Source organism: Saccopteryx leptura, chromosome 3 (assembly GCF_036850995.1).
Source record: "Saccopteryx leptura isolate mSacLep1 chromosome 3, mSacLep1_pri_phased_curated, whole genome shotgun sequence".
Taxonomy (NCBI): Eukaryota; Metazoa; Chordata; class Mammalia; order Chiroptera; family Emballonuridae; genus Saccopteryx; species Saccopteryx leptura.
This window is the reverse complement of record NC_089505.1, coordinates 369,800,263-369,812,904: the sequence shown is the minus strand read 5'-3', so window position 1 is coordinate 369,812,904 and position 12,642 is coordinate 369,800,263. Positions and strand designations below refer to the sequence as shown.

The following is a 12,642-nucleotide window of genomic DNA, read 5'->3' as shown; positions in this document are numbered from 1 at the left end:
TGTGACTCATGTGTCCTCCTTACATCCTGTGTCCTTATTCACAGACGTGAAGTCACTGAGACATAGAATGAGGCGGACCTGTAGGTGGCCAAGTGTCGAGGGTGAGAACTCCCTCAGTGGGGATATTTGACAAAGGTCTGCAGTGAAGTTTCTCTGTGTGTGTGCTCCAGCATGTTGGCACTGTGTGACTGACAGCGGATAAGTGCACTAACTAGCTTTTGGATGAAACAGCTGTTTAACCCTGGTGTGTTCAGTTCGTGCCTGGCGGCTACCCTGCCAGCACCCCACAGTGAGTGGTGCTGGTCGTTGCCTCGCAGGGCTTGTGCTCAGAGTCCTATTCCCCAGCAGGCTCTGCTTGATGAAGGGATTTATGCCATTATAAAAGGCTTGTCACCTTCCTATCAGCTTAAGAATACCTTTTAAGCTACTGTGTAGTTTCTTAAATCCTTTAAACAAATGAAGGCAATAAATAAAACTATCAATTTAAAGTTTTATACCATCACTTTATTTTTCCAAAGAGAGAGACAGGAAGAGAACAGAGATGAGAAATATCAACTCATAGTTGTGGCACTTTAGTTGTTCATTGATTGCTTTCTCATATGTACCTTGACTGGGGGGCTCCAGCTGAGCCAGTGAGCATGGGACCATGGATTTGAACCTGGAACCTCAGCGTCCCAGGTTGACGCTCTATGCACTGCACCACCACCAGTCAGGCTATACCATCATTTATATTAGCATACAAAGATGTGAACATATAAACATTCCAAGAACTGAAGAGCTCACTGAGGCTGCACAGCGTGGGCGCCCCGTGTAACCACACCCAGAACAAGCGTGCAGCACTGCCAGGCCCTGACGCCCGGCCTCCTCCAGTCTGGGTGGCCCTCCCGCTCCCCAGCGTGGTGGTCCTGCCTGTCTCTGAGCTGTGACTCGTCTGTGTGCAGTGATTTGAGATGACCCCGTTACTCGGGTGGCGGTGGTGCATTCTCGTGCCGTGCAGCATCCACGGTTGATGGAAATTTGGACCTTTGCAGTTTGGTGTCATGAGACTCTTGCTGTGTGACCATGATGGTCAACGTCTTGGTGAGCATGTGTGCAAGAGTGTCCAGTGGGCGTCCATCCAAGAGTCGGCAGTGTGCATGAGTCTGGTGTCAGTGGATGCCACCCGGCCTCCATAGTGGAGGTGCTGACGAGCTCCCAGCCGCGGCGACGCCCCCGGCCTCCAGCACAGCTGGTGTGAGCACCCCTTTGGGGGTGCTCCTTGGTTCCAGGCCTGCCGTTTTCACACACGATGGCTCGGTCAGAGAAGCGGGGTGGCGTGGGGACAAATCACCTCATCTTTTCTGTTTTTTAAAGAACACTGTCCTCATTAAGTATCACCCTGGAGGGTGGTCCCTGGTTTTGAGTCGGTTCGATGTCACTGAACCCATGTGAAGACCTTGATCAGCAGCACTGTCTTCACCAATTCCAGTCCCCACCCACTCCAGTTAGCGGACTCGTCCTGACGGTCACGACCGGCACCGATCGAGGCTGCACTGTGACTTCGCAGTCCTCACAGGGCAGCTGGTGCCTGTGTCGGTGTGCTGAGACTGTGAGGTTGGGCGGCTGGCCTGGGGTCGGGGCTGGTTCCAGGCACGTCCCCGAAGGGCAGGGCAGCTGGTGCCTGTGTCGGTGTGCTGAGACTGTGAGGCTAGGCGGCTGGCCTGGGGTCTGGGCTGGTTCCAGGCATGTCCCCCGAAGGGCAGGGCCCGAGCTTCTGCTCTTTGCTCGGCTGGCCTGGGGTCTGGGCTGGTCCCAGGCACGTCCCCTGTGTCGGTGTGCTGAGACTGTGAGGCTAGGCGGCTGGCCTGGGGTCTGGGCTGGTCCCAGGCACGTCCCCTGTGTCGGTGTGCTGAGACTGTGAGGTTGGGCGGCTGGCCTGGGGTCTGGGCTGGTCCCAGGCACGTCCCCTGTGTCGGTGTGCTGAGACTGTGAGGCTAGGCGGCTGGCCTGGGGTCTGGGCTGGTCCCAGGCACGTCCCCCGAAGGGCAGGGCCCGAGCTTCTGCTCTTTGCTCTACGCCTTGGTCGAGCCCTGGCTACATGTGGTTAAGTGCTCTGTCTCATGATATGACCGGTGAGCAACTTGTTAATGTTGTTTATGTAAAAAGGGAAAGACGGGGAGAAAACACTTGACGAGGAATTCCTACAGCAGGTTTTCTTCCATTTGTTTCTGAGTATCAACCAAAGAAAGTCCCCGACAAGAAGGGCAGCACGGCTGAGCTAGGCACACCAAGGACTGCAGGGTGGCCTGGCTCTGTGTTGCAGGGTCTTCGTTCCTTTCACTGTGCTTGTTTCATTGTCACGTCCAGCGTATGTTGCATTTTGCTGCTATGGAGTCTGCAGTCCCCGACCAGCGGGCAACAGTTGGGAAAGTTTTCCGTGAGGCTCAGTCCAGGGTGACCTGAAGAGACGTGTGCAGAGCTCTGAAGTTACATCTTAGCTGTTTGCCTGCTGTTCAGAGCCTGGGGCAAGCCATGCCAGAGTGTGCCTGTGGGCAGTTCCCTGCTGTGGGTGGTACCGCGCACATGACATGTAGCCCGTCTGCAGCTGCGTGGGGGCAGGTGTTTTAATTTAACATCATCATGTTTGCCTGTTACTTTATCATTCAAAGCTGGCCTTGCAGAGATGCTTGGTCAGAGCTGTAACCTGGAGTAGCCACACCCCCAAATTTCTACAGCTTTTTTCCTATGGCATCTCGCTACTGTAACCAGGTGAAGGGATGCAGCAGCTCAGGGCACAAACTTGATTTCAGTCCGTCTCTGAGGCTGCCAGTTCAGGGCAGCAGCACTGTTGTGTGTGTGTGTGTGTCCCACACAAGTGCAAGCACAGAGGGCACTTGAATGTGGAGGAACTGAACCCGGTGCTGAGGAGTTCTGTGTGTAGTAGTGAAGGTTAGAGTTTAGAGGTGTGTGGCCTTGGGCAAAGTGGCAGCCTCCCCGTAAGAGCAGGGTCACAAATCCCATCTACACGTGCTGTCAGGATTAAGTGAAGTCATCTAAAGTCTCCTTGTTGTTGGAGATTCTGGTGGGTGCACACTGAGCTGCTTCACTGGCTCCAGTAACGACGGGCTCTTTCTAAGGACCCCGGGGCCTGGGGGTGGGTCTGACGGTGTGGAACAAGGACCAGCTCCTGTTCAGAAAGCCTGGGTCTACGGGCTCTTTCTAAGGACCCCGGGGGCCTGGGGGTGGGTCTGACGATGTGGAACGGAGGCCTGGGTCTACGGGCTCTTTCTAAGGACCCCGGGGGCCTGGGGGTGGGTCTGACGGTGTGGAACGAGGACCAGCTCCTGTTCAGAAAGCCTGGGTCTACGGGCTCTTTCTAAGGACCCCGGGGGCCTGGGGGTGGGTCTGACGATGTGGAACGAGGACCAGCTCCTGTTCAGAAAGCCTGGGTCTACGGGCTCTTTCTAAGGACCCCGGGGGCCTGGGGGTGGGTCTGACGGTGTGGAACGAGGACCAGCTCCTGTTCAGAAAGCCTGGGTCTTCGGGTGTAGAAAGTAGCTGTTGTTTCCCAGACGCCAGATACAAAGCACGTCTTTTTGACATTTTATAGATGTTTTAGGGAGACAGATTTTATAATTTTTACTGTATGGACAGCGTCTTACACAACCTTTTTTCATCCTTTTGATCATGTATTCTAAAATGTGAGCTCTGAATTGAGGCTCTAGGTTTGGTTACTGACGTGCTGATACTTGTGCCTCTTTGCTGTATGGTTTTTTAAGTGGTTTTGTGTTTGCTTCCAAAATTCCTTTAGGAGGTGGAGCGTAAACTCATCCTTAGTCACCAGAGCAGTATTTTCCTTCTCGTCACTGTCCTATCGAGTCTAGATAAGATCTAGAGGAATACTCTCGTTTCCCTATATACGTCTTAACATGTTCACAGCACCTGAACCTTTAAGAGTTTTCATATTTGTTTTTGACCTTAACCTTCCCAGTAATAAAAAGTAAATTGTAATTTAATAGGAATTTAATGTAAAACATATATTGTTTCCACTAAAAGTTACGTCTTAGCTGTTTGCTGCTGAAGGCTAACTCTTCCCCTTGTCTGTCCTCAGCCACACGCTGGTGCTCGTTCAGAGCTCTGCGCGTGTCTCTTGTAGTTACACCTCCCCAGTTTGGTTTCGTGTGAAGTCAGCAAATTCCTAGTGAGATTCAACTTGCATTTCATAAAAAGTATTCCTTTGTTTTACGTGGCTTCTCAGATCGTTGTCACGCACATCACCTGTTCTGAGTTACTGCTGCCCCTTTCATGTAGAGAACCCAAGCTAACCAGGGGTGGACCCCTTTCTCCTGACTCCAAGACCACAGTGCGCCCTCCCTCCTGAGACCTTGCCCGCTCCGTTCACTCCCTCGCTCGGCTTCCTTGTAAAGCGAGACCTCTACCAGGTGAGGTTTGCATATTTCTACTATTTGCAGTTTGCACGCTGCCCTCGGACACCCCAGTAGCTCCCGAGACTCCCTTCCATTTGTCCGTCACCATTGCATTCTCTGTCCAGTTTTCACCCCCCCTCCACTGGATGTTGTCCCCAGAGTTGTTACCACCAGAGACACCAGGGAAAGCGTGGACAGCCGGGGGTCGGCATCTAGGTGGCCCTGCCCTCTCGGAGCACAGAGGGGCAGGGAACCAGCGGGGAAGCACTGCTCCGTCCCTGTTACCCACTGGGCGCGCCCACCGCCCCGAGGAGAGGACCAGGAGTCCCGGCTCACGTCCCTTGTTCCCGGCTAAGAGGGTTGAGGCCAACAGCTCGCCTTCTGCACCTGTTTCTCTCTCAAACCCCCCACATGTTTGCATTGTATTTCTGTGGCTGACCTATGGCTTACAGTACCCATTTCCGTCCATCGAGAGTCGGTTGCTGTCCTTGACTGCGCCTGTGGGACCCTGCCCCACCTAGCCCTGCGCGCTCCGACGCGTGCATGCTGCGCTCGCGTGTGGGCAGCCTCACCGCGCAGGCGGTGCTTTGTGTTTCAGATAGCCTTCCCGGGAAAGGAAGGAACCGTCCTCTGTATTAAGCCCACACAGTGCTCCCCGTCCTCCACGGAGGACTCTTCTCCTGTTTGGGTCTCCCTCGCCTTGCTCAGCGTTTCTGACGGTCGGTCTGCAGTGCTGAACCCCCTCCCGTTCAGCTAGTCTGAGAGGGAACTGACTACTTCCCTGGGTAGAAGATTCTACGTGGGCAGCATGGCCTTCTCCTTCACTTTCAAGCTGTTTTCCACTCTGACATCTGTGCTTTCTTACGGGAAGTCCCTGGCCTTTCATGTCGTGGTTCCTCTCTGTGTAATCTGTCACTTTTTTCTGGCTGCTTTCATGACTTTCTTTTTCCTTGAATTTTAGCAGTTTATTAAGATGTGCTTAGGCGTGACTGTCGTTTTATTGATCATACTTGAGGTTCCCTGAGCTTCTTGAACCTGTAAATGTGTCTTTGCCTACTTTATGTTTAGATATTTTTTCTGGTTCATTTTCTCTCTTCTAAAACTTCAGTTCCGTGTATATTAACCCTTTCAGTAGTGTCCTTTCAGATTTATTTTCAAGTTCTCTGATTCTTCTGTCATCTCCACTCTATTAATTATTCATCTCATAGAGATTTAATTTCAGATACTATGTTACTATGTTTCTCATTTGGTTCTTTTTTTTTACAGTTCTATTTCTCTGACATTTATGATCTTTTCATTAATATGAACAATTTGTTTTATGTTTTTTAATAAATATAATAGCTCTTAAAATCCTTGACTGCTAATTCCAGTTTCTGAGTCATCTTTGGAGTCAGCCTTTTTTAGATTTCTTTTTTCTCCTGAGAATGGACCCCATTTTCATCTTTTTTGTATACTGAATGATTTTAGATTGTCCTGGACATTGTGACTCTGGATTCAGTTATATTCCTCTGAAGAGTATTTGGGGTTAGTTGGCTGGTTGGTTTCAGCAGACAGTGAACTTGGCTCGTCCCAGGTTGCAGCGTTTCCACACGGCAGCGTCAGATTTCAGCTCAGCCCTCTTCGCCGTGGCCTGGCTGCGTGGAACCTGCCCCACAGGGGTCTGGCTCTGGGGTCCGCTAGAGGTTTGGGCAGAATTTAGACTCAGAATTTGAGGAACCATCTCTCTGGCTCTCTTCTGCCTGGGGTTTTCCCCTCTCACTTCCCACCACCTTGCTGACTCAAACTCAGTCTTCCCGCTCTTCAGACCAGTGAGACGGGGGCCCGCTTCTGGCCAGCGGCCATGGAAGTGTGGGTCCCCCTGTGCCATTGCCTCCTCTTGGGTCAGCTCCCCCAGACCCTGGCTGCTCTGGGCGGCTCTCCTCCTCTCACAGATGATGTCCACAGTCCATAGTTGCTACCCACAAGAGGGTGGTCACATAGGAGCCACTTGAACTTGGAAAAAGTACAAAGAGATCACCAGCTTAAAACACGATTTTAGTGGAAATCACTTTTTTAATAATTCTGAGATGAGTAATAACACAACCGAACAAGAATGCGTCTTTTCCTACCACCTTAGATACATAACATGTAAGAAGAAGAGCGGTTTTGGAGTATACACGGAACTGCGTGTTCCGTCTGCGGGGCCTGTTAGTTGGAAGGGTGGGGCGTGCGCACGGGCGCGCTGGCTGCGGCACCCAGCCCTGGGCGGCTGGTTTCAAGTATGCCACCCTTGCCTCAGCTCAAGGCTCCGACCTTGTTCTCTGCAAAGATGCCAGGCTTTTGCTGTTGTTGTTAAAAGGTCAATTCCATTCCTTCGTGGTGAGGCAATGCTGGGTAATTACAAGAGATCATGTTTCAAAACTGATATTCCCATGAATTGCCAAAACAAGCCATTTCCCTCTTGGCCTTCTTTCCTTCCAATTTCTTGCTGCTGTTTCTCTGGATATTTTTCAGATTAGACAAGGTAGCTATGAATTCAAACTTGATTTTTATGTCCAATGCAAATTTGGTGATGTCACCATAAAATTATTATGTTGAGGTGATCAAAGTCTAAGCTTTACCCAAAAACAAAAATTATTCAAGCAAATTATATTTAAGAGAAGGGATATCTTTTAGTTTCAAAGAAAAGAAGAGTAGTCTAGTTATCCTCAGGAAAAACACAACAGAACTAGATTTAAAACAAGCTTCTTCCTTGTAGTCTGTAAGGCAGGTATCTGCTTCAAGAGTGTTAACTGGGATTGCACGCTGTGTCTCCCTCCGAGCATGGAGAGGACAGACCATAGTCTCACTCACGAATGAGGAAACGGGTTGAAACAGGCCAGCCGGGCTGAGGTCGGGACTTCAGCAGCAGGCAGCCCTCCACCCCCACCCTGTCCTGTCCCCTGGGGCCGCCTGACCGCTCTCCGGCCACTCCAGCTGACGACCCTTTTCCTCTCTGAACCTGTCTTAGCTCAGTCCTGGGAACAAGGAATCAGACCTCTTCCTTGCTCTCCATGAAAATACCTTAGAAATGAAATCACGTTTTGTTGCTCCAAAGCAGAAATTTAGTAAGACCTCCCCGACTAGCTCGCCAAGGCTGGGAGTCCAGGTTTCACAGGAGACCGCAGACCGAAAGAAAACATCAGAGCTAACAGGAGGACTTTCTCTGTCCGTTCTGGATTGATTTCTTTGAGGACGTCTTCTGTTAAAGCAGGGAGGTGAAAAGTAAAACCAACATTAAATAAAGCCCCCTTCCTCCCCCTCTTCACGACCCTCTCCGGGTAGGACTGGTGAGTAAACAAAGACTCGGCTGACCTGTGTGCTGTCCCCCCCCCCCCAACGCCTGAGGCTGGGAAACAGCGGTTTCTGTCCCCGGGGGAGCACAGGGCTCCCAGCCAGTTCACTTAGGCTGCTCAGAGTTGCAGTGGAATGTACTGCTACTAAAAATATTTGTAGTTTGGGAAAATATGTTTAAATCTGACCTCCTTGACACCCGCAGTCTAGTTTATTGCTCTGGGTCCTTCAGCAGCTGTAAAATGGGAAGTTGAGAAACGTCTACGTGTGCACCCGCACTCCATTGATGAAATGGTCTCCCGTTTTGAAAACAGATTATTTTATCCACTTAAATTCCCTGCCACTCCGAGCAATGCGTTGAGGTTTCTCAGCAGCATCTTGCCGTGTTGTTTTTGGTGTGAGAACTAAGTGCTGAGACTGAGGGGATGGCTGTCTCGGGTGGCATTGCGTGTCCCGCGGAGGAACACGGAGACGGCCTCCCCGGTGGCGTGGCGTGTCCGAGGAGGAACACGGAGACGGCCTCCCCGGGTGGCATTGCGTGTCCCGCGGAGGAACACGGAGACGGCCTTCCCGGGTGGCATTGCGTGTCCCGCGGAGGAACACGGAGACGGCCTCCCCGGGTGGCATTGCGTGTCCCGCGGAGGAACACGGAGACGGCCTCCCCGGGTGGCATTGCGTGTCCCGCGGAGGAACACGGAGACGTCCTCCCCGGGTGGCATTGCGTGTCCCGAGGAGGAACACGGTGACGGCCTCCCCGGGTGGCATTGCGTGTCCCGCGGAGGAACACGGAGACGGCCTCCCCGGTGGCGTGGCGTGTCCCGCGGAGGAACACAGAGACGGCCTCCCCGGTGGCGTGGCGTGTCTGAGGAGGAACACGGAGACGGCCTCCCCGGGTGGCATTGCGTGTCCCACGGAGGAACACGGAGACGGCCTCCCCGTTGGCGTGGCGTGTCCGAGGAGGAACACGGAGACGGCCTCCCCGGGTGGCATTGCGTGTCCCGCGGAGGAACACGGAGACGGCCTCCCCGGGTGGCATTGCGTGTCCCGCGGAGGAACACGGAGACGGCCTCCCCGGGTGGCATTGCGTGTCCCGAGGAGGAACACGGAGACGGCCGTCCCTGGTGGCGTGGAGTGTCCCGCGGAGGAACACGGAGACGCTGTTGTTAAGATGCCACACAGCCCGTGGGAGTGGTGGGCTGAGGGTGGGCGACCGCTGTGTGGCAGGAGCACAGACCCCGCAGGTAACGGGGGTAGCTGGCACGCAGGATGCGGACAGGGGGGTGGGAGTCGGAGGGCGGGGAACGCGGTAGGTGGAGGACTCGGGGATGGAGCAGGACAGGGCCTCTGCCCAGCCCCTCACGTGACCTCCAGGGGTGGTTCCTATGGGCGCAGTGACTGCGGTCAGAGTGGCCCACTTCACAGCACAACCGAGGCAGAGAATGGCCTCCACGGACCTGTTTCAAATGGAGGGTCCACTGCCTGAAAGAGTGTCACACATGGCCTTGTCATAGCTTGCTTATATTTGCATTATTTGAAGAAGTTGAAAAAAGGACTCTCTTGATTTTTTTTTTTTTTTTTGATACTTATGGACTTTTCAGTTATTTTAACCTGTAGTTTTTGGAGATTCTGTTTTAGAGTCCGTTATTTATTTGGTGATTGAGAGAGGGACTGAAAACTGTAAGGCCAGTGGTCTCAGGCTGGACTCCTGCCCAGGACTATTGGCGGGAGGGGGCCTGCAGCCCCCCCCCCGCCCCCCGCTGAGCGCACAGGAATCCAGTGGCAGGCCTGCCCCGCGAGTCTGTGGGCTGACTCATCGCTGCGCCGTCCCAGGGATGCAGACTCGGACCCGGGTCCATGCTGGTCCTGGGTGTGTGGGGAGGGGCTGCAGGGAGCCGCCTCCCCCAGCGGAGTGACAGTCAAGCGAGCAGACATTGCAGAGCATTTTAACAAGAGTTCAGTGTTCAGCCCCGAGCCCTGATGCCCAGCAGTGCAGGCAGGCGTGCAGCTCGCCAGCTTCGCAGGCGACGCTGCATCCACAGGAGTTGTTAGGACCCCATGTGTGTCCGGGTCAGGAGGGTCTGGCTGGAGCGAGAAGGAAAGCAGAGCCCCATCTGCGGAGGGCTGGGCTCGGCGCTGCAGCAGGAAGCACTCCCTTTTCTTGGAAAGTCACCGTCTGTGGTGACTGGTGCTGACTCAGGGCAGCTATGAAGTGAGCGCTGATGCCGTGTCCTGAGGCGACGTGGTGCGCCAGCCGCTGTGCTGGGCGGCAGGAGCTGGGAGGCAGCCCCGCACGTTCCCGTGTTCCTGTTCCCAGAGCAGCTCGGGCGCTGCCGCTGACCTCACTTGTGAGTAATGCTGCTGCTTGCTGCTGCGCCGCCAGGGGCTCGTCGCTGGGCCGTGGGTGTGTGGGAAGAGCCGGTTGCCACCGTGAGGACAGGAGTGCTGTACCTGCCGCTCGCTGGGCCAGGAGGTCGGTGCCCCAGGCGCTGAGCAGAGGCTGGCGTGGGGCCGGCAGGGTAGTTTCTGGGGTGGCAGGCAGCCAGGACCGGGACGCGGCACAGCGGCATGGGGCAGTGAGGGATGCAGCGAGCCCCGAGTAGTTGAACAGCAGTAAGTAGGGTGCTGCTGCCACGGGCGCCCGCCTCAAGCAGCTGGCATCTGCGCCAGCACTGCACAGCTGTTGTGTCCTCCTTCTCCCGAGGACAGGAGAGCTGGGCGCTGAGAGCTAGCAGGAAGATGGCGGTTTGGGGAGGTGACCATCAGGCTGCTAACTAGCGCTGTGCTGTGCTGGTGCTCTGCGTGTGGGGCCGGGTTCACGTGGGGAGTCTGCCCTGAGACATGTTTGCACCGGGCGAGGTGCATGTGCTCTGGGCGGGCACGTTGGCTCTGCTCCAGAACGTCCCGCTGGGCGCGTCTTTGATTTCCCGGGCTTCTCATTGTCCCCCAGCAGCCCTGCTGTGACCTGTGGCCGGGCTGCAGCGGCCAGGCTGCAGCTGCCGGGCTGGCTGACTGGCTGCACAGAGGAGTCAGAAATCTGATCCTCTTTTCCCATTCTGTCACCACCGGCTGTTAGCCCGGGGTGCAGGGACCGGTAGGGTGGGTCTGGGGTGTGCTGACCCTCTGTCCCTCTGGCAGCGCCCTTAACCCTCGTGTTGTCTTTCTAGCACAATCCTGGAGGAGGAGAAGGTTCAGCATGAAGAGCGCATGAGGATGGAGTCCAGAAGACAGGTCACAGTGTCCTGGGACTCCGGAGGGTCTGACGAAGCACCGCCCAAGGTAGCGGAGGCCCCGCCCCAGCTGTGCGTTCCTCCCCTGCCCTCTGAGGTCTGTGCTCCCGGCAGCTGCTGTCTGGGGAGGAAACCAGGCACCAGCGGTTCTGAGAGCCAGGGTTTAACTGCAGCTCTCGTTTCTGTGCCTGCCCCCTCCTAGCGCCCTCTGCACCCTGGTTCTCCTGCCTGCCCCCTCCTAGCGCCCTCTGCACCCTGGTTCTCCTGCCTGCCCCCTCCTAGCGCCCTCTGCACCCTGGTTCTCCTGCCTGCCCCCTCCTAGCGCCCTCTGCACCCTGGTTCTCCTGACTGCCCCCTCCTAGCGCCCTCTGCACCCTGGTTCTCCTGACTGCCCCCTCCTAGCGCCCTCTGCACCCTGGTTCTCCTGCCTGCCCCCTCCTAGCGCCCTCTGCACCCTGGTTCTCCTGCCTGCCCCCTCCTAGCGCCCTCTGCACCCTGGTTCTCCTGACTGCCCCTCCTAGCGCCCTCTGCACCCTGGTTCTCCTGACTGCCCCTCCTAGCGCCCTCTGCACCCTGGTTCTCCTGACTGCCCCCTCCTAGCGCCCTCTGCACACTGGTTCTCCTGCCTACCCCCTCCTAGTGCCCTCTGCACCCTGGTTCTCCTGCCTGCCCCCTCCTAGCGCCCTCTGCACCCTGGTTCTCCTGACTGCCCCTCCTGCCCTCAGGCCGCCTCCTTACCTAAGAATCCTTTCTGCACCGGTGGCTTCTGACAGACTGGAATTTTCACATACTGGCTTAGTTGCCCTGAATGATCCACATCATTTTCTAGAAAGTAAATAGACAGTAGGCTTTTCTGGAGGTAATAATTACCTATTTCATATTGGTTTGGACAAAAATATATTAAGAGACTTTGACAACTCTTTACTTCATTTTCTTTTTTGAAAAAGTTCCAAAATCTGTTAATCCAAAGTGTTATTTCGATACTGTATGTTTATTTTTAATTTTTTATCATGGTACCTGAAAGCCCCTCTTTCCTTGGTCGATGTTTTAAATTGTGTGCGGGAGCAGTCACACATTTAACATGAGTACAGGTGATTGACACCGTTGTTAGCCGCTCATAGCAGGGGGTGGGGTTCCACAGTCCAGCCTCCTCAACAAATGGGAGAGAAGACCCCCGAAGGGAGGCACGTCATCTGTCTGATGGATGCTACTCTGAGCCAGTTAGTGATGAAACCTGGACGTTTTCCATCTCTCCTAGTTTGACGACAAAATTGTTTGTGACCCCCGGAACGATGAGCCCCACATCCCAGCATCTGGGGCCCACTACGCTGTGTGCACAGGTTTGCCTGTGTCTTACCCTGGGGACAGCCATGTGGCGCTGGAGGCGGGGCTCTCCGAGTGCCTTCCCCCGGGTCCGAGCACGGCGGGCTCCAGCCACGAGGAGGGCTGCTGTCTGGAGTACGGCGGACACTCCTCCCTGAGGTGCTGCGCGTGCAGCCCGCCCCTCCGTCACGGCAGACGGCGTGAGCTCACAGAGCGGCAGGGCTTTCTCCTGCTGAGCACTTATGTGTCTCCATCTGGGGGGGTGACTTTCCTGGGGCTCATTGTGAAAGCTGCAGTATTGGGTCAGGCTTGTGGGCACAAGTGCTTGGGCTTTTCTTGTTTTGTTTCACAGTGGAGTGACGAGTTCTGCAGAA

General features: G+C 54.9%; 1 protein-coding gene across 16 annotated transcripts in view; it reads left to right on the top strand.

Moving 5' to 3' along the window:
• The window catches only part of PTK2 (protein tyrosine kinase 2), a 192,686-nt gene that overhangs the window by 145,150 nt on the left and 34,894 nt on the right, over positions 1-12,642 (top strand). For 14 of the 16 annotated variants that reach the window (XM_066379591.1, XM_066379590.1, XM_066379584.1 and 11 more), the window contains one exon: positions 10,883-10,994. In XM_066379591.1, coding sequence (XP_066235688.1) covers positions 10,883-10,994 — 112 coding nt within the window. Of the gene's footprint in view, positions 1-9,723; positions 10,064-10,097; positions 10,189-10,882; positions 10,995-12,642 lie in introns of those variants that run through there. The other 2 variants (XM_066379592.1, XM_066379594.1) reach the window with 2 other exon arrangements.